At 37.0% G+C, this 20,615-nt stretch overlaps 1 protein-coding gene across 5 annotated transcripts in view; it reads right to left on the reverse strand.

Moving 5' to 3' along the window:
* The window catches only part of LOC131437382 (MOXD1 homolog 2-like), a 299,407-nt gene that overhangs the window by 37,972 nt on the left and 240,820 nt on the right, over window positions 1-20,615 (reverse strand). For all 5 annotated transcript variants that reach the window (XM_058606685.1, XM_058606684.1, XM_058606683.1 and 2 more), the window contains one exon: window positions 5,950-6,228. In XM_058606685.1, coding sequence (XP_058462668.1) covers window positions 5,950-6,228 — 279 coding nt within the window. The remainder of the gene's footprint in view (window positions 1-5,949; window positions 6,229-20,615) is intronic.

Raw genomic sequence — 20,615 nt, forward strand, 5'->3', positions numbered from 1 at the left:
ATAGAAGGTATGTAAATCTTTATATTGCAATAATTTCTGCAAGCGGAAATCCATATAGGAATGTGTTTGTTGCTAATCAAATGTGGAAGTAATCTGAAACTGAAATAATTTTTCTCGAGCAGTTTTGAGGAAAAACGGAAGAGTTTTAGAATAAGATTTTCGCTTTTCTTGAATTGCAATTTTAAGCAGTATGAACCGATTGGTTCATTTTTCAACCATATGGAAGATTTATTGAGTAAAATCAGGAAAAGAAGCGTCGGAATTTGTTTTTACGCACACATTGTTGACATTACTCATACGGAAAACTGGAAAAGTTTGGTTTGGATTTGGTTGTCAGTAAAAAGAAGTATGAATTAAAAACTGTACCGGGATCTACGAAAGACCATACAGATAAGTGCGGCGAATGACCCTAAACGGTTAAAGTCGCTAATAAAACAAAATAAACAAACCTTACAGATAATTTGAGATAATCCGTAATATATCAAATCTCGTGTTCACATTGCGAGAAAAAATATATAGGACAAACGAAAAGGATATTGAAAAATCGGTTCAAAGAGAACATCGACGAAATAGTGAAAGCCTGTAAAGAGGTTGCTTAGAAAATGAACGATTTTTTACAATACCCATTTTATTGTATACAACTCGTTTTTATTTCAACGCCCAATACTGCCAAGTCTTGTCATTATTTGATGTGTAATTTTTGCTCACGATATAATGCCACCGTGCCCACCGTGCATTTATCACACCACCTCAAAACGAAACAGCAGCGCGCAAGCAATAAAAGAATCGGAAATTTTTTTGTAAACTTTTTCAAATTTCGATTGTTTTGGATAAAGTTTTATAATTTTGAATTGCATTTTCAGATTCTTTGTGAAATTTTGCTTCAAACACTATTTTTGAGTCCTAAAATCAACCCCGTGGAACGGATCAGTAACCGTTTATACATTTCAAAAACCAATTACGGTTCGGCAAATCAAAATTTCAAAATTCTAAGAATACTTAGTTGTGAGAAAATTAATTGCGAAAACTTAAGTGTTTTTAGTTTCTCCAAAATCGGTCTAGTTTATGAATAACTGATCAAAAATGCGACGCGCGTATTCCGTTACATTTCACTTTGAGCAGCGTGCCTTAAAAAATTATATTATTGAATAAAAAGTCAATCAATTTGAAATAATTTGGCTCTAACATGTATGGCAACGTCGTTTCAGTATTTCAATGGCATAATATTGCAGATCTGTTAGAAACGACCTATGTTACGTCACGTCAAGAAAAAGTATTGCTTGAGTATATTGAAAGCCGATCAAGAATGAATGAAAGAGAAAGTGAACAGGAGAAAATGTCATTTGCATTTAGGAATAATCTAATGTTCATCGAGGACTAATATGAATCCATCTTCAAATCACCTGGAAGATTTTTAAATTCCTATAAATTGTTTTAACTGTAACTTCCTAAGTCTTTAAAAGGTACACATAAAATTAACACCAAACGCCGCTTTAAGTACCAGGTTTTAAATAAAAATATGGCCAAACACCAATTATGGATACAATTTCTTTTTAATTTTTTTGCCTTTCTCATATAGAAAGGCTATGCAATCACTGTGAAAACCGAATTTTGTTGTTTTGTCATATACCATTCGACTCAGTTCGACAATTTTGTTTTTTTGTCATATACCATTCGACTCAGTTCGACGAACTGAGAAAATGTATGTGTGTGTCCGTCCGTGTGTGAGTGTGTGTGTATGTATGTACCAAACATATGCACTTACTTTTCTCGGAGATGACTAAACCGATTCTCTCAAACTAAAATTCAAATAAAAGGTCTCATGGCCCCATAGCCTGCTATTGGATTTCATCCCGATCCAACTTCTGGTTCCGTAGATATAGGATGATATGCACCAAAAAAATGGAAAAAATATGCACTCACTTTTTTCAGAAACGGCTGAACCGATTTTCACAAACAATAATTCAAATCAAAATCAAAATCAAAGGTCTTAGGGTCCCATAGCTTGTTATTGAATTTCATTTGATTCTGATTTTCGATTCCGGAGTTACATGGTAATATGTGAAAATTGGAGAAAAAGTGTGCATTCAATTTTCTCTGAAACAGCTCAACCGGTTTTAACAAACTAATGTCGTTTTCGTTTTTAAATTGCACTACACCGATGTAACGAAAGCTGCACCTAAACCGTTCGTTTTTACCAATTGCACTACACCAGTGCTACACTTTTTCTGCACCGATACCTCTGGTGTAGCACTCATCAAAAGTTTGGTGTAGCTCTGTGCAATGGAATTATTAATTGTAGTCAATGGTTACTGTTTATGTTTTCGTCATTTTTGTTCGTTTATTCATGCCTCAGTGTAGCACTGCACCGGTGTAGTGCAAATTAAAAACGAAAACGCCATAAGATTCAAATGAAAGGTTTTATAGTTTCAGAAAAATTTCTAGACCATTTTATCCAGATCTGACTTCCGGTTCCGGAACTAAAGTTTGATAAGTGGATTCCATAAAACTGTCTGATAAATTCTTCTAATTTGCAGAACTTGTTAGTTTGTGGGCATAAAGGCTTAACTCGGCACTACTGGTCCCCCATTTCCCTGCCCTGTTAAATTTCGATATAATAAACCCAACTCTTCGTTTATTTATTTCTGAGGATCGAAAAGGAAAAATATTTCCCATGAAATTATAGGAAACTTATGCACCCTGCAATGTTTTTACCGCTCGCTGCATTTCAACGTGAAGTCTTCGTTGTTGCTCCCACAACCTAACTGAGCAGCTCTTCCTTGATGACTGGTGACTTCAGCTGGCAGGTTTCTGGTGTGGTTTCACTGTGTGGTCGGCCCGATACTACTCTTGTGTCTGTCTTCCTTCTGTAACCGTTGCTTACAAAATGATAGAAAGAGTGGCAAAATCTCCTTTTATATCGCTGGAGCAGCACATATTTTGTTCTTTTCCCCAGAATGCGTTTTGATTGGCAGTTGCTGAAATGGATCAAATCAGACAGGTTTTTCAATAGTATACTATTGAAAAACTTCAATGTTGTTGCAATATACGTTCAAGTAGGAAAACTTCGAATCTATTGGTACTTAGATTATATAAATCCTTCCACAGATCACTGAACTATGAGCTTCCAAAATACGAGAAAGGCAAAAAAGCATCATGTGTTTTCCGTTTACTCCTTGATACCAAACATTTCAGAAAAGTTTAATTTTGAATTATTTGAGATTATGAAAATTTCATCATAAAATTGTGATCATATTTCCGATGGCATGCAGCAAAAATTATGTTGATACGTTAGATGCAACAAGAGATATTCATGATCAAAAACTTATCACTCTCTCAGGAGGTAAATTTTGAAAAGGGGCCCCATAGTAAAGTAAGTCATATTCACGACAATAGAATTCACTTCGATTTCTCTGCAAAGCTTGAACTGATTTTCACATATCTTGATTTGAATTAAGGCTCATATTATCTTTAAAGCTAATGTGAAATTTCATCCGGATCCGACATCCGGTTCCGCACTTACAGGACGATGAGTGTCAAAGTTTACATATCGCCATATAGAATGACAATATGTACCACACCGAAAGAAGAAGAGAACACAAAACAAAGGATGCGTGCTTTGTTCTATTTCGTACACGCTATGAAGAAATCGACACGGTTACGGATGTCTGCTACTGATGTGTAATATTGGTAAAAGACGGTGCTGCGGTTGATAAAAATTATAGCTATTTTATGATCAGTACGACCGAAAGAATAAACAAATGTCAATGTATTCAGATTTATTTGAAAAAATATGAAATTTTCACATCCGGTAGTGCAGTAATACCGTGCCGGTGGTGTAATGACGTCAATAATAATAAAAAAAGTAATAATCCTACTACATTTTTTTGTTGCTGAAACATGCTGTTTAGCTTGACTTACATATGCAGAAGTATCAGAAACGCAGGTTCGCTCCGTTTTTTAGATTTCGATTAATTGATTTAATCGAAATAGAGCATAGAGTAGTAAGTCTAGGTTTAACTAGGTTCAAAACTGTTCGAATTTGTAGGTCATATTTGTTGCTGGCAAACAAACTAACTACGGCTATACCGGTCATCTGAATCTGGTTTCGGCAAAATTGGAAATGGTGATTAAAAACTGCAAAAGGATCTCACTAACTTTCCTTCAAGATAGCCAAATCGATTGTCACAAACTTATAGGTTCAAATGAAAAGTCTTACAGTTTAATACGGATTTTCTAAATTTGTTGTGGATACTACGTCCAGTTCCGTAAACCGTACGGTAAACGGCATTTGTAGAGTTTGTTAGATTAAGTCCAAACAAATTTTCCTATTTCTATTCATTGAACAGTTGTATTTGCGAATTCCACAGTAATATTTTTGATGTTATGAGTAATATGAGAAAGGCATCATTACACCACTTTGTGGATAAAAACAGGTTTTTTTTCGATTTTCGGCTGATTTTATATTTCATAACAAATTATAGAACTTTTTTTAGAGTATATTTTTGTTGCTATTTAATTTCCAAGAACTTATATTCAGGCACAATTTTTTGTTACAAATGAGAGTTTTCTATTTCATTAAATACGGTATAACTTTCCAAAAACCTGAGTTCTTTAAACTACAGTCCCAAATATTTGATACCAAGAAAGACTACGCTAGGGACGGGCTCGGCAATTTGCAGCTCGCGAACCTTGCAACTTTTTAGATTTGAGAGATAGTTTTAAATGCAAATTTCGCCGATTTTCATAGGGAAGTAAAATATTTAACACGATAAGTAAGTATTTGTGGCTCCTAAACAAGATTTAAATTTTGTACATTGTAATTTTTTAATTTTCCAAAGCAAAAGGTTGGCGACCCCTAGTCTAGAGATAAGACCACAACTAATAAATTTATTACGTCCAATCAGTAAAATTATATTCTAGTTTTTGAATAAAAATTTTTCATCAGAAACTTTTCCAATGTTTTCAAATTGTTTTAGCTGCATTTTTTATTTTTAAATGGGCTACACAAATGAACATAAATTGATGTTATTATAGTAAACGAGTAAATTCTCTCATTTAATTTTCTAATTCGTGAAAAACCATTGAACATTTTTAAGTGCATCTTTTGTTTGCGCCGAAGTTCAATGTCTTAGCTGACGTGTTGAACGTGAATGTGTTTCGGCATATGCTGTCCGATTAAGGTTGTGATCTTTTGGGGTCTTCTTAGCGGTTCAGGTTGACCTGTTGAGTGGTAGAACAGTTCAACATAAACTGTTGAAAAAAAGTATATCAAAATGGTTATGCGCAAAAATTAATGACAAATTTTCATGCTTCCGACGAAGCTTGAAGTTTTCAAAAGTTATGATGTAGCGTGTATTTCGAAGCAGCGAGAAGGAGCTAGTATTGATAAATAACATCGTTGAAATGGATTTTTGTATAAGGCTAATGTTTTGTTCAATTTGTTTTTGATTCTGATGTTGTATCTAGACACGTAGGAATCAAAAGCCTCAAATACTGATAGAAAACGTATTTAGAATTTTACATCTGTTGATTTTTTGCTCGCTACTAATATAATTACCTTGATTTCCCTCGAGTCTTCCAATAAGCCAAACAAATCAGCATCTAACGTGTCTTCTAACGGGAAACCAGCTGAGCAAATAACGAAACGCAAAAATCCAATTGTCTACGTCTCACCGAGAATCGCAATAAATACAAACATGTATCCCCTTTTGGCAAACCAAGGATCCCGAACCTTAATTCACGCGAGAAAAAAGAAAACAAAGAAAAATCACCCAATTCTGTATCTTCTCTCGGTCCTTTGCACAGGAAACCGGTTGCCCCGGGGGCGTTTTCACACACCATTGAGCGCAAAATTTGGCCATAGCGTATCGTCGAAACGAAAGGAAAACGAACTGGAACCCCTGAAATAGCAGTTGAAGTAGGCACCCAACGAATGAATAAACTTACCCTAATCAGATGATGTTTACGATTGATATCGCTCAGCTTGAACATTTTGCACCAATGCAGGGTGTTGTCAGCCCGCGGCAGCTCGACGTCTTGATTACGTAGCTCCATGATCTTCATCCGGGCGTCTAGTTTGATTGGAGCCTGATTTACGCGTTGTGTCAAGAACAGTGAACGTGCCTGCTTGAAGGCCTCCGCCGGGTCCGGTAAACTTCCCGGTGTGTACGAAGAACCGTGCGGTTCCTCGTCGTGGTACATGAAGATCACGCGCATGGTGTCATTCTGTGAATAAGAGACAGGAAACAGAAAAAAACGAAATCAACGGATTGGCTTCATCAAGGATTACACAATTTATCGAAGGTTACTTTCTTTCTGTTTTCATTGATTGCTGGGTGAATTAAAATGTAAACTAATGTCGTTTTCGATTGATGCCAAACCTAACCCAGTTTCCATATAAACTGCTGTCAAACCGTTTGTTTGAAGCCAGCTTCGAACCTAGTTTTAACGTTTTTGAACTGAAAATCGAGTCAGTTTCGAACCTGGTTTTTATATCAGGTTTGCTCAAACAGTCGTTGCTAAGTGCGAAATCAAAACAGTTTCGTGAAAAATGTTTGTTTGATGAAACTACCCTGGGTCAGTTTCAGTTTTCTCAAGCGAAAACGACATAATAGTGAGTATTAGACAATACACAAGTTCGTTCCTTCGAAGCTCTCCCTCCGAAAATGCAACTATTAATTGTCCGGATAAATGGGTCATTAAGATAATTAAATCCTCCTTTCGGAGTTCTGCGTGTCAGTCCGAGAAGGAAAAAATGCACACAGACAGTGAAATCTCTGCACGGTATTTGTCCATCGAGGCACTTTAGGACGAAAACTTGATGGTAAACATTCTTTTTCGCAGCAAGCAACCGCGATTTATTGTCTTTCCACTTCGCTCAGGAAAAGACTTTATGACCTCGTTTTCCTCGAAATGTGTGAATTTTTTGTTCTATACTTCAAAAACAAATTGAATTAATGAATGCCCAGTAGCTTGGTGGAAGTATACCTAGGAACGGCTTCAGTTTGAAACTCGAAAAGCAGTTACTTTTGGTAAAGATTTTTTTTTCAAACTGTCGGCTAACAGTGCAACCTGAGTTTGTTGATGTTGGCATGGAATCAAACCTCTCTTTCTCTTTCTTACATTAATCTTGATACATCCAATGGAAAACGATGAAGCAAAACAAAAAATATACAGTGTCATAATTTTTCTTGTGTTCCGATAGGATAACAAGAGTTGGTGAGATCTTTTACCATCCAACCAGTTGACACATTTGTCTTCTGGCCAACTTTCTTCACCCGTTGGCAATGGCCGAAGTGGGACCATCTATCTTCCGGCCAGTCGACGAACGGTGGTGCCCAACGACTGAAGCAGGCGGTCACAAGCATATTGAACGACGGCCCATGAAATATACAACACAAGCAGAAAACGTCGGGACGAAAAAGTTCTGCTCTAACAAGCAAATCTTCGATGGAAAGTTGATAACGTTAACGGGGACTGTGCTGTGTTGCATTTAATTTTTCTTCTATCACCTAACGTAATCTGGGTCAAAGTTAGATGACGAGTTTATTTTTTACGAGAGTTTCATGATCGAAAAATTTGTGGTGGTAGGTGAGAAGCTAAAGCACCGTCGTCTTTAAAAACTTCTTCTTAACCCTAACAACCTAACAAAGGTAGTAAAATTTTGATTCAAGCGGGCTTACTGTTATTTGTTTCATGGTTATAATTTTTCCACTAAAACAAATATGTTTTTAATTTATTGTGATTTTTCATCATCTAAATATTTTATAGGAGTATCGTAGTATTGAAATATTGTAGGATGGAATAGGAAACTAAGAGACAGGAAAACCGGAATCGATTTATTAGTAATTAGTAATTTACTAGTAATGAAAAACTGATTGAAATAGTTTTGACCTCAGCTTCGTAGTTTGTTTAATTGTTTTGCTTCGCCGCTTTAAGCGATGGTATAAAATTTTCATCATTCTCCACTGAGCTTCAGGAATTTTTTATTACATCATAAAACCGTTCATTTGAACCTCAGATTTTGAGAATCGGCTACGCCATCTCTGAGGAAAAAACATTATTTTGAAATTGAAATTTTTACATTATCACCCTGTAATTCCGAAACATCAAATTCGAATTGAATTGGGAAATATTCTACGGGAATACAAGACCTTTTGATCTAAGTTTGTTAAAATCTGTTGATCTATTGAGTGCACAAAAAACATAGAGATATTTTGCGTACTCGAGGAACTGAGTCGAATGTTGAATGATACTGGACCCTTCAGATCTTGGTTCAAAAATCGCTGTTCACAGTTAAAAAAGCAAGAACAGTAAATATCATTAACATATATGCTGTGATTAATAATAGTTATAATGAACATAAAAACATCAATAAAAGTCGAATCACAAAGCAGCTTATTTCAATATACGAGGTCTGTTCAAAAAGTACCCGGAATTCTCATTTTTCTTAAAAATTTTTTTTTTATTCGTCTACATCTATATGGTCCCCTTCAAAGTAATCCCCCCTAGATATAATACACTTATGCCAGCGTTTTTTCCAGTCTTCGAAACACCCCTGATAGTCACTTTTTGTAATGCTCTGTAGCACTCTCAGCGATTCTGCCTTTATCTCTTCAATCGATGAAAAACGCTGTCCTTTCATGGGTCTCTTCAACTTGGGGAACAGGAAAAAATCACACGGAGCGATATCTGGTGAATAAGGAGGTTGAGGCATGATTAAAGTCTTGTTTTTAGTCAAAAAACCACGAATAAGCAACGATGAATTTTCATCGATTATTGACGTGCTGGGTCGACCGGAGCGTTCGTCGTCTTCAACGTCTTCGCGGCCATCTTGGAAACGCTTATACCACTCGTAAACACTTGTTTTTTTCATAGCAGACTCACCGTAGGCTCTCTGTAACATTTCGCACACTTGGTTACACTTTATTTCATTTTTCACGCAAAATTTAATACAAAATTTCACCATACATTAGGGACATATGTACCAACACAATAAAAAAAAAATTTGACCACCGGACTCTCCAGACGCGCGCAATTAAAAAATTCCGGGAACTTTTTGAACAGACCTCGTATTACCATATTTGGCTTGAATATCATGCACACAAGGAACAGGATTTCGCTACGCCAACTAAAACTGTGCTCGAGAAATGCAAAACTCTGCGCTTTTGTTATTTCTATAAATCAAATTTACTACAAATGGCGATTTATTGGGTTCATATGTGTCTTTTGTTACAAAAACCAATATTAGGATAGAATTTTTTTTCACTGAACTCACGTATTACTGTTGCGTAGTGAAAGCTGAAAAAATATCATTATCAATGGGGACGGGTATAGCGTGATAGGTAAGTCGATGCCTTCCACGCAGCCCACTTGGGTTCGATTCCCAACCCCGCACATTAGGGCCAGAAAGTTTTTTTGACCTGAAAAGGCGAATGACCTTAGGGTTAAAACCTCTTTAATCGAAATAAAAAAAAATCATTATCAATTTGATTGCGATCCAAACTGGTTATTTTCATAAAACCTTCATCTAGCATTCATTTTCCGTCAGTATTCATTTTATTGTGAATCAAACGACCGGTTGCGAATTCTTCGAACACGTTGTGCATTAAACGAGAACTGGTCCTGGAACTATGTAAACCGTATCGTACCCCGGTATTTCTCCTAACTATAGTTTTAAGGAATGTAACAGAAGCATTATTGAAAAAAGTAAATTGAAAATTTTCACCATTTTGAGATCCTACGTATTGATAAAAATTATTGATTCGCATACTCCTTTGACATTCCTTATCGCCTATTATTAGAATCCCTAAAGATACAAAAATGACATTCCTAAATGATTTAAAAATCACGCGTTATCATTAATTATTAACTCTTGTAGGATTTCTCTTGTCATTACTTTCTACACCCCTTCCTACTCAACCCGTGTTGGCAATTCAATGCTTAGGATGGATGTCGTATGTTCGAGCGAAGACCTGGAAGAGTTCTTAGTGTCAGTAGGATCATAGCACCAGCCATGCAATGGTGCTGTACACTATGAATCGGATGCAAAGTCTGTTGAAACAGAAGGTCAAATTTCACAAATGCAATGTGATAGCAAGGTTTTTCACCGATTTAAAAACAACATCAACGATTTGTGATGACATTTTAGATTTGAATTTCCTCACAAAATGGTCAAATCTGATAGAATCATTTAATGATTGATTTTATAGGAATCAGGAATAATTGTAGCTCAAAATCACTACCGATTTTGTGTGACGGAGGATCAGTTTCGATTTTGATCTATACGATTCAACAATCACTGATCAACTGATATTAAAGCTTGCTTCAAATAGAATTGGAACAAAGACAATTGCCTGTATTTCAGTTATTTATTATTGTATTCAAGATCTTTTTTTATACAAATGTAGCATTTTCTTCATACTTTTAAGAAAAAAATACGGATAAAATTATTCGTCACGGTTTTGAAGGAATTCTCAAACTTTTCCTGTAACACGGCTCAGTAGGCGGCGCACACCTTCTTCGTCCATCGTTTTAGCTATCTTATTCCACCAGGTCGTCATCTGATTGATGTCTTTGACAACGCCTTGAGTCTCCTCTTCATGATTGCCCAGTATTTCTCAATAGAGCGGAACTGGGGGCAGTTGAGTGGGTTAAGGTTTTTCGGAACAAACTGGACCACTTTCTCTGCATAGCATTCTTAAACGGCTTTGCTGTAATGACAGCTTGCCAAATCTGGCCAAAACATCACAGGATGGTCGTGGGATCGAATGAACAGCAAAATTCGTTTTTGGAGACACTCTTTTTGGTATAGTTCCGATGTCATTGTCTTATTTGTAACGAGAACTTTCGTTTTTTTTGCCGCAGCTGCAAATGCCCGGCCAAATCATAAATTTTTTTGCAAATTTGTCGGCAAAAACAAATTTAAATTTTGATGGAACATCCCCCCGAGCCGTCGCCAAGTAAAATTTTTGACCTGGCATTTGACCGAAGTCAGCCTTGACACAGGTTTCATCGTCCATTAGAAGACACCCGTTGAACTTGGTCAGCACCTGGTCATATAGTTTCCCAGCACGAATTTTGACCACACTATTCTGTTTCATGGTCCGATTTGGCTGTTTGCTAGCTCGATACGACTTGATTCCTTCCCGGAGTCGAGTTCTCCTCACGGTACTATGGGCAGCACCGAATTTTTCTGGCCAAATCACGGTCCGACAGATTAGGATTCCTCTTAATCGTCTTCAAAATCTTACCACGCAATTTCCGGTCGTCAGGTTCGACTTCGACGATAGGCTTGAGGCTTCCGAAAAGTCGTCAATGTTTTCTTATACCGTTTGATAACGCGCCATACGGTATTTCTGGGCAATTTCAGCTGTTTAGCTAGCCTAGATGCAGACCACAATGGATTTTCCAAATAACTGTGCACAATTTTTTTCCTTCTTTCGGCTTCCATGTTGATTGTTTACAAAGTACAGTCGATTTTCGGAATGTCACAAATCATACGTGAAGCTGACAAAATTCCCGACACGTGGCCACCAAGAGCTTCCAAATCCGTCCACCAGGAGCGCCACAATATGAGCAAAAGTTTGTTCCAATTCTAAATGAAGCAAACTTTAATAGGATCAGATCGGTACTGATCTTTATAAGAAAAGGTCACAAATGACCGTTTTAGACAGTGATTACGGTTTGATGATTTTCTATCTTGATTTTCTCAGCACTGTTTAGAGCATTTCCATTTAAGGTAGCGCTTCGCCGTGGTCACGGGAGTTCGCTGCCTATCCCGGGGTTTCACGCAATTCACCCAAAATTGTGAGAAAACGGGGAAGAAAACGAAAATTCCAAGAACATACGATTCTAGATAATTAATTTTTCTGTCGATTCGTATATAAATTGTGCCTGATCAACGTTTTTATCGAAAGATTTCGTGCGAGTTATAAAAATAAATGAGTTTTTCCTTAGTCTTTCGCACGCACACAATGTCAACGCATGCATTGGGGTGTGCAAAATGCCACATGCGGTAGACGCTAACAACATTTCTTTTGTTTTCGTTGTCCGTTCTCTCTGCGTAAACGTTGAACATAGATGAGTAGAAAATGTAAGTAAGTGTTACTACTTTGTAAAATAATTTCTATTCATGTTTCAGCAGAACCAAAAATCAGTAATGATTTTCATCGCTACTAGCTTTGACGCTTTTTTGAAAACGTAGCACATCCCTACTTACGCGAGTTGTTTATAGTGAGAAAAGGAAAAAAGAAAACAAAACGTTTTACAAAACTCGCACGAAATCTCGCGAAAGAAAAGCTTTCTAACTGATATTTTTCGCCAAATGCATAGTAAAATCGTTTACCTACAATCGTATGTTTTTGATTTTTCGTGAATCGGGTTAGTATTGGAGAAATTCGCAATTTAGGGTGAAATTTCGGCGACAAAGCAAGAGAAAGCAGTGAGTTGTCTCGCTTCGACCTGACCACGGCGAAGCGCTACCTTAAATTCGAAGGATGCTTTCAGTATTTTTTATTCGACTCAAATTTTGCATAAGCCCTAAGCATCAAATATATAAAAGTTTATTGTACCCCTAAACGTTAAGTAAAAAATTGGAGAGTGCTTCATCAGATGAACCCAAACACAACAGTACACTACATCATATTGCTTGATAAAGGGAACAGGGACGGCGGAAACCCCCTGGAAAATATCCGGGTGCGGAATTTCACAACTGAAAATGCACCTTACATCCTGCATTTTTTCGCTCCAAACCTGTGTGAAATTTGTTCCACTGCTCTTGTAAGAAAATTTGGAGTGAAATACGAGAACAATTTAGTACATAATGTGCATCAATAATGGACTGAAACCTTCGAAAGCTTTGCTCGAAATTCTCTCTCTCTCTCTCTCTCTCTCTCTCTCTCTCTCTCTCTCTCTCTCTCTCTCTCTCTCTCTCTCTCTCTCTCTCTCTCTCTCTCTCTCTCTCTCTCTCTCTCTCTCTCTCTCTCTCTCTCTCTCTCTCTCTCTCTCTCTCTCTCTCTCTCTCTCTCTCTCTCTCTCTCTCTCTCTCTCTCTCTCTCTCACACACACACTCTCTCTCTCTCTGTATGTGTGTTTGTGTGTTTGTGTGTTCGTGTGTTTATTTGTGTGTGTGTGTGTGTGTGTGTGTGTGTGTGTGTGTGTGTGTGTGTGTGTGTGTGTGTGTGTGTGTGTGTGTGTGTGTGTGTGTGTGTGTGTGTGTGTGTGTGTGTGTGTGTGTGTGTGTGTGTGTGTGTGTGTGTGTGTGTGTGTGTGTGTGTGTGTGTGTGTGTGTGTGTGTGTGTGTGTGTGTGTGTGTGTGTCTGTTTCTCTCTCTCTCTCTCTTTCTCTCTCTCTCTCTCTCTCTCTCTCTCTTAATACAATTCAAATTTTCAGAAATCCACCTGGAAGTGAGGTTAAAGTTATAATTTTCTTATATTGCGTCATAGAATTTTTTTTTTCGGAGAATTTGTAGACCATATTATTATAAGAAAATACGACGAACACAATCAAACGAGTCGAAGATTGTAAGAATCCGTCAACTATTCAAGGAGATATCGATATTTTTGTGTGGTCGATTTATTCGCCATATCCCAATAGTTGAGGTTTTGAACGAAGGACGATGAAATGACGCTTGGAATCAAAATTAGACACAATTTTCAATACAATCATTTCTGAATGAATTCAAGAGAACATAATTGTTCGACTGTGACGTGTTAAACCTTATATTGAAAATTTTGCATTATCAATGAATTCAAAGTGGTAACCCTTACATATGATGTAGAAAATATCTCACTGCTACGTGGATTAAGCACGTTTTCATTAAAAATTAGTCGTACGTTACTATTCGTGAATTTAAAATACATAATAATAATAATAATTTTTGAGCGGTAAAAAGTTTGCTGGGTCAGCTGGTATTCCATAAAATAATAATAGCAATCCACTGTCACTACGGCTGACTGCAATTGAATTCCTCATCTCTAGCACCACAGCACGAATCCGTAATCGATATTCAATTTTCCATAATAGCCCATCCATTAGAACACCGCAGTACCAAGGAGCTTTTTCCAATCCAATATCCTCGTTTGCTGCTGATTGATCACAATCGACACCATTTATCTTCTCTGGGAAATGCAATCAGCGACAGCAACGTCATAAAGATGGCTTTATTGCATGCTATCACGATGACCACAGCAAGGCATCCTGCGAAACGACTCTTTCTCTCTCTCTGTTTGTGTGTCTCCCGTGCCAATTGCTTATCACTCCGGGGGCTATCCACCAACGACAATAACTGAGATGCTGCGGAAAAGGCAATCGAATGGAGCAAATGTGTTTCGCTCGTCATCGTCATTCCGTCCACCAAGCATAGAAGAATGAAGCAGCAGCAGCCGTAGGCCGCAGAGTTCCCATCACGAAACGAACGTCTGACCGCTCTCGGAAATTATGCGATGCAATGTAAAAGTTGTCTCCATTGTTAACCGATCATCCGATGGCAGCCTGCGCTTTTCACGATTTCTTGTGAGATGACGTTATATTATGCTAAAAATACCTTACAGACACATCCTTCGGTACAGGGATGATGAGTACGCAAACGTTACCGCTTGTAGCGAAAAAGCTCACTGAGCTTTGCCTCATGCACACTTTGGGTTGAACGACAAAGAACTGGTCTCTCAGCCTCTGGCCTGTCTGATAGTAAACTTAAAGACTGTCACGAATAGCTATCATTTAATATCGCGCGGTTGCGCAAATTATATCGAGACAAGATGATGGAGGCGATATAGCGATCCATTTGGGGCTATTAAATGCAGACAGGCTCACTGCTCCATGTAGCAACCCTGGAGCAATTGCACAGTGCACTTAGGCTGCACACTCCATTAGGCGACTAGTCCCAAGTGGGTCTACCGTTGGATCCCAGCGGGTAGTGTAGAGAGAAGTGCGAAAATGCAACGGTCTTTCATGGCATTATGTTGTCATTCTGCACTGATTGGCAACGAAATTAATGATGACTTTGTCACTGTCTTGGGCGGAACTGTTGGTGGTGCTGGGCAGCAGAAATTTGATGTGATGTTGAAATAATATTTGAAGTGAAAATAATTATATTGTGAATAATTCTTTTTCTGGGTATATACATGAAAATGATGTAATTAATTGAGTTATTTATTAGAAGTATTTTTACGGTATTAATTTATCAGATTAGTTGCACTTCTTGTCACCAGTAGGTAACCGTTAATGATAATTCAAGTGCGTAGTTTCAGTTCGCTCGTACATCTCATCCAAGTCAGTCGATAAACCAAAACCGCTTACGTTCGGGACAGAAGATAATAAGTACAGTATTGTGTAGTGAACAATAGAACGACCTCGACATGAGTGAACCAAACGAGCAAAAGCTACCGCCGACACGAATGAATACAATTGTTGTTGACTTCAGGCAGTGCAAAATTCGACCTTCAATACGAGAACTTGAAGGTTTGCTTAAGGAGCAAATGCATCTTGACATTAAACGTGTGCATTTACTTCAATGTAATAAGAAGAATAATATTGTTTACATCCAGTTTTATAAAGAGTTGTATGCAATTCAATTCGCAAAAGACAATAACAATGTGCACTATGTGGAGCAAGAGAACATTAAATACAACATTCCAGTATATATGGAAGATAGTGCTATAGAAGTGCGTGTGCATGATCTTCCCTCAAGCGTCAACGATTCATATATTCGCAAAACTATGTCCCAATACGGAGAGATTCTCTCTATGGAAAAAGAAAAGTGGAAGAATTTTTTTCCCGGTATTCTAAATGACGTACGTTTATTACGCATACACTTGAAGAAGCCTATACCTTCTTATGTGATTTTCGGTCAAGATACAAGAAATCCGTGCAAATCACTTGTTACCTATGACAATCAGATGGCCATATGTCAATATTGCCAAAAAGCTGTTCACTACGGTAAGCCATGTGATAAACTGGACAAGGAGACAACTACACCAAAGGGCAACGGTGCTTCCTTCACACCAACCCCAACCAACCCGAGTACACCTGTAACAGTCACCAACAACAATGAAGCATTCCTTTCAACGAAATCAGTATCCCCTATAGAACAAAGTACACCAGCTGTAGTTAACAACTTACCCCCCACTTAGCCGCGGACGAAGTGACCCCCGATCCACGTTGGATGGAAATGGAAACTCATCTCCCCCTAGAAAAAGGGTGACAACGAGATACAATAGCAAAAAAAGTGTAAACCAATCGGCCACGGAAAGCTTTCACGCAAAAAGGCCAGAATAAAAATTTTATTTAAAAAAAAGTGCGTAGTTTATATCGCGTCTTCTGTGTCTAACCGATACAAGAATTAAATACATTTTTTGACGTAACACACAAGCAATTGCACGATACATATTCCTTCCTATAATAAGATTATGGGAACCAACAACTAGTCATGTGTGAATGGCAACGCAATGTACACTTGAGTGTTATAGTTGTTGATCAATAATGCTTGTAAATATTTATGATTAGACTCATCTAAGCCACTATAACTTTTGACTGATGGGTAAGAATCACACGATTCGAATGTTTACAGTTGTTTGTATGAATCGTCTTTTTACAGTTGTTTGTATGAATTGGTTCATTTGTAAGATAACTATAAATATATACAGATTTGAATAGGCTTAGAACTATTGTCTTTATCAAATCAAAACATAAGTACTAATCAGACACCCATTATGAATAAATTATCTTCATGATTTTTTATAGAATGTTCGTATAAAATAATTTTCCTAAATGTCATGTTTGCTCCCAGAATTCACTGTTGCAAACCAGAGTAGAGAATGGATTCTTAGATTAGTCGTAGCATATGCATCGATGACATTCTCGAAAATAGAGAAACTATTCAGTACCACTGCATATTATTAAAGTAAATGAAGCCCGGAAAAGTTACGAAACAACATCTTATGAATTGAAATGGTTTCTAAAAGAATTTATGCCGACATACAACAGCATCGCCAACATGACTAGAATCAACGATTTAAGGTTTCGATTGCTTTTTCATCCACATTTTTAACTCGCTTTGACTCCGTCGGACTATTACCTGTTTTCTAACCTTAAAAGCTGGGTAGTCGATAAAAAGGTCAGCTCGCGTGAGGAAGCCATCGCTGGAACCGGAAAGTTTAAAATTCGCTGGAACGTAACGACCTCAAAGAGGCAATGGAAAAATTTTGCAAAACATTTTGTTGAAATGGGATGATCGTTTTTATTTGAACTAGTATGTGAAATCTAAATATTTTGGAAACCAAAACGCTATCAGAACAAATTGGCACAAATGGCATGTTCCCCTTAATATTTGGAGATTTGTGCCTCCAAATGCACGGAACCACCCGCGATCCCATTTCAACCAGAATATTAGTTGATTTTCTGAATTCGATTGGTTAAAATTTGGTACAACTAATCGATTGTTGTTTTAACTAAACTGTCATTTTTGTTTTTCGATTAGCAGAAACGATGGTTGAAACAACTAATTTAACTGTTTGAAAAAAAAAAATGCTGTCAATTAGTGAGGACACATACCTTTCAATTTCAACAAATATTTTAGTTGAAAGAACTGGTGTTGTTATTGAAACAAAATTCTGTTAGTTGAAAATAAATCGGTTTATTCGTTTGAGTATTGAAAGTGAAAAAAATGAGTATTGAAAGATGATGCCTTCAAACGGTTGAACTAAAGTTATGCACTGATAATTTTAGTCAATTTATATGAGCTTGGGTGTATCAACCATTAGGAATTGGAATTTTGCGACGGCAATTCAAACGCGCCATTCAATCGCAGCGCCTCTGTGTGTTTGAAACCCTTCGCTCCTGTTACTTTTATAAATTAAATTCATGTCAAAAAGCGTTTTATTGCTAATGCATGAACATCATCATCGGTATTAAACAGCTGGAAGTAAAACAGTCGCTGGAAGTAAATCAATGATCAAATTTAAACCATAAAATTTTTGCGCATACCTGAAAGATGATGATCATTCATAAACATTTTCTAATTTGTCACCGAATCTTTTTCATCTTAAACAAGGTTAACTTTATCACAACACCGCTGTTAGATAAACACTTGTTATCATAAATTTCTCAAATCGAATGAACACAATTTCACCAAACGCTTTAACCATCGATGTTGTTTTCATTGACATTTTGAAGCGACGCGAAGAGATTTCAACTAGAAAAGTTGTTGATTTTGCATTGTGATTATTGTTTAGCTTTCAACTGTCTCCGGTATTTGACAGCATTCAAAACAACATATTTTTCAACTACTTTTATATATGCAAATCAAAAACCATTTTGGTTGAATCAAAAAGAAATTAGTTAAATCAACTATCGCAAAAATCAAAAACTGCGATATCGCAATTTTATGATCGAAGGGTTCTCCGTGTGCTGTTGAAAATTCGTCATTAAGATAACATTCTGACCCGATACTATTTCGTGTCATAATTCCTGCTTCGTGATATGTCTGCCATGCACTGGTGCAAATGGTATCTTCTTTATAGAGACAATTTTATCAGTTGACAGGTTTAGATAAGTGGCTTTAAATAAGATTCCCGAGTAGGGATAAAATGTTTTATTAACAATAAAAACAGTTATTAAAATCACATATATACAACTCCTATCTTCACAGCGATTGATCAAAAAACAATAGTGATTGAATAAGTAGTGAATTTAGTTTTATTTTTTTTTTTATTTTCTGTTAGGTTTATCGGACAGTTGTCTAAATGAACCGAGAGAGTGGGAAAAAGCCTATATGAGTTAAACAAATTCAATACCATTCTCAGACAGGCGCAAAAATCAATATCTTTCAAACAAAAAGCACAAAACAGATAATAATTTCGATAGTCTAGTAATACAATTGAGCACATAAAAAAATTGTCGTTATATTATTTTACTATTTCTATGAACTGGAATTTGGCTCTTGAATCTTTGCTGGAGCTGAGAAATTTAATCTTGAATCTCACTTAAAAAATCAAATATTCAAATATAAACAATAATGGTTTGATCTTGATCTTGTTGAACACAATAATAAAATGTCTAATCCATATTCAATGGCGTTGGGAAACAAATTCCACTCACGATTCCAATAAAGCTTTCATTTAACTCCTCTTGGCTAAACCTTAAGCGGAGGATGAACGCAATGACACATTAAATTAACTCAATTGAGAATTAATCGCACACGCAAACGTTTGCTACGTTTCTGAAATCGTGATGCTGAGATGTTTTCGCGTTCTAGTTTCAGTTTACTAGAGACAATGGCTAGAACATGGAGCATTCTGCTAATCAGTTTGTGGAGTTTATCCTTAGGGGCACTGGCAAACGAAGCAACTAATAATTTCACTTTAAACGTGTTTCGGGTAATTTTTGCGAAGGAATCACGAAATTTTATTATCGCACCATCCGTAGTTCGTGCTAGTTTATGCTTTCTGAACCGAGTAGCTAATCATCGTGTGGCAGTAGATACACAAGAACTGATGCAGTTTCCAACGAATGAGAACGAAATGTTTGATGAACTTAGAAATTATTCGACAGATTTATTTGAAAACAAAAAGTATTATCACGCCAAATCGACCTTCTATCGAGATAATAATGAACTGGGATCGAATTTTTCTTCGCTGGTGAATAATCATTATAACACCAATCCCACGTCGTTCCTTCTCATATCGCAGAAGTTACACAGGCATCCTAAGTACAGTCTACCGATTGAAAGTGAGTTCGATTTCGGACCAGTTTTGTGGAGGACCAAATTTAATTCATCGTACACAGTTGATGAAGACTTTCATTACCTTAACGGAGTTTTTCCGGTGAGCTTCATGGAACAAACCGTCCGCTGTAGAATGATAAAGTTAGGTCGGTTGACTGCTATCGAGCTGCCGTTCAATTGGAGATCCGATCTGTCGATGGTTTTGATTATTTCCACAAATCAGGAAACGCTACTGTCCGAAGTTGTACAGGAAATGAATTTGACCTCCTATCAACTAATTCTGAATGGCCTAAATAATCGACTCATTCAAGTTACAATACCGAAATTTACAGTGCAAGCAAGTGTTTCATTGGCCGGTGTTCTAGCTGATTTGGGAATGGTTAATGCTTTTCTTGCTAACGCTTATGACATCTATCGTTACCGAACTAGTAGCATCGGTCCGATCGTGCAGAAAGGATCAATTGTCGTGACGGAACAAGGTAGCGAAGATAGCGAAGAATTCGGTAGATTGGTTTACGTCAGTAGTGGATAGTGAAATATTGACACTAATTCTTTTTTTTCAGAGATTCCAGAGCTTCCAAAGTTCACCGTCAATCGGCCGTTCATGTATTTAGTACTTAAAAGTACCAGCAAGGATATTATCGGGATCGGTCACTACTCGTACTTCTAATTTTTGTAGCTGGTTCGTCTCCAGGAACTTTCAAATATCCAACTAGTGAAAAAGAATCTTTTCATCCACCAGTATTACCATTCGAATTCTTGCCATGTAAAGTGCCTATAGCAATACGTCGTGAACTGTAATAAACAATCAAATCATTAAAGTCCATTAAACAATCCCACAACCAGTTTTTATTCCTCTCAGTTACAATATTGATCACCGTAGAACTTT

Source organism: Malaya genurostris, chromosome 3 (genome assembly GCF_030247185.1).
Source record: "Malaya genurostris strain Urasoe2022 chromosome 3, Malgen_1.1, whole genome shotgun sequence".
Lineage (NCBI taxonomy): Eukaryota > Metazoa > Arthropoda > Insecta > Diptera > Culicidae > Malaya > Malaya genurostris.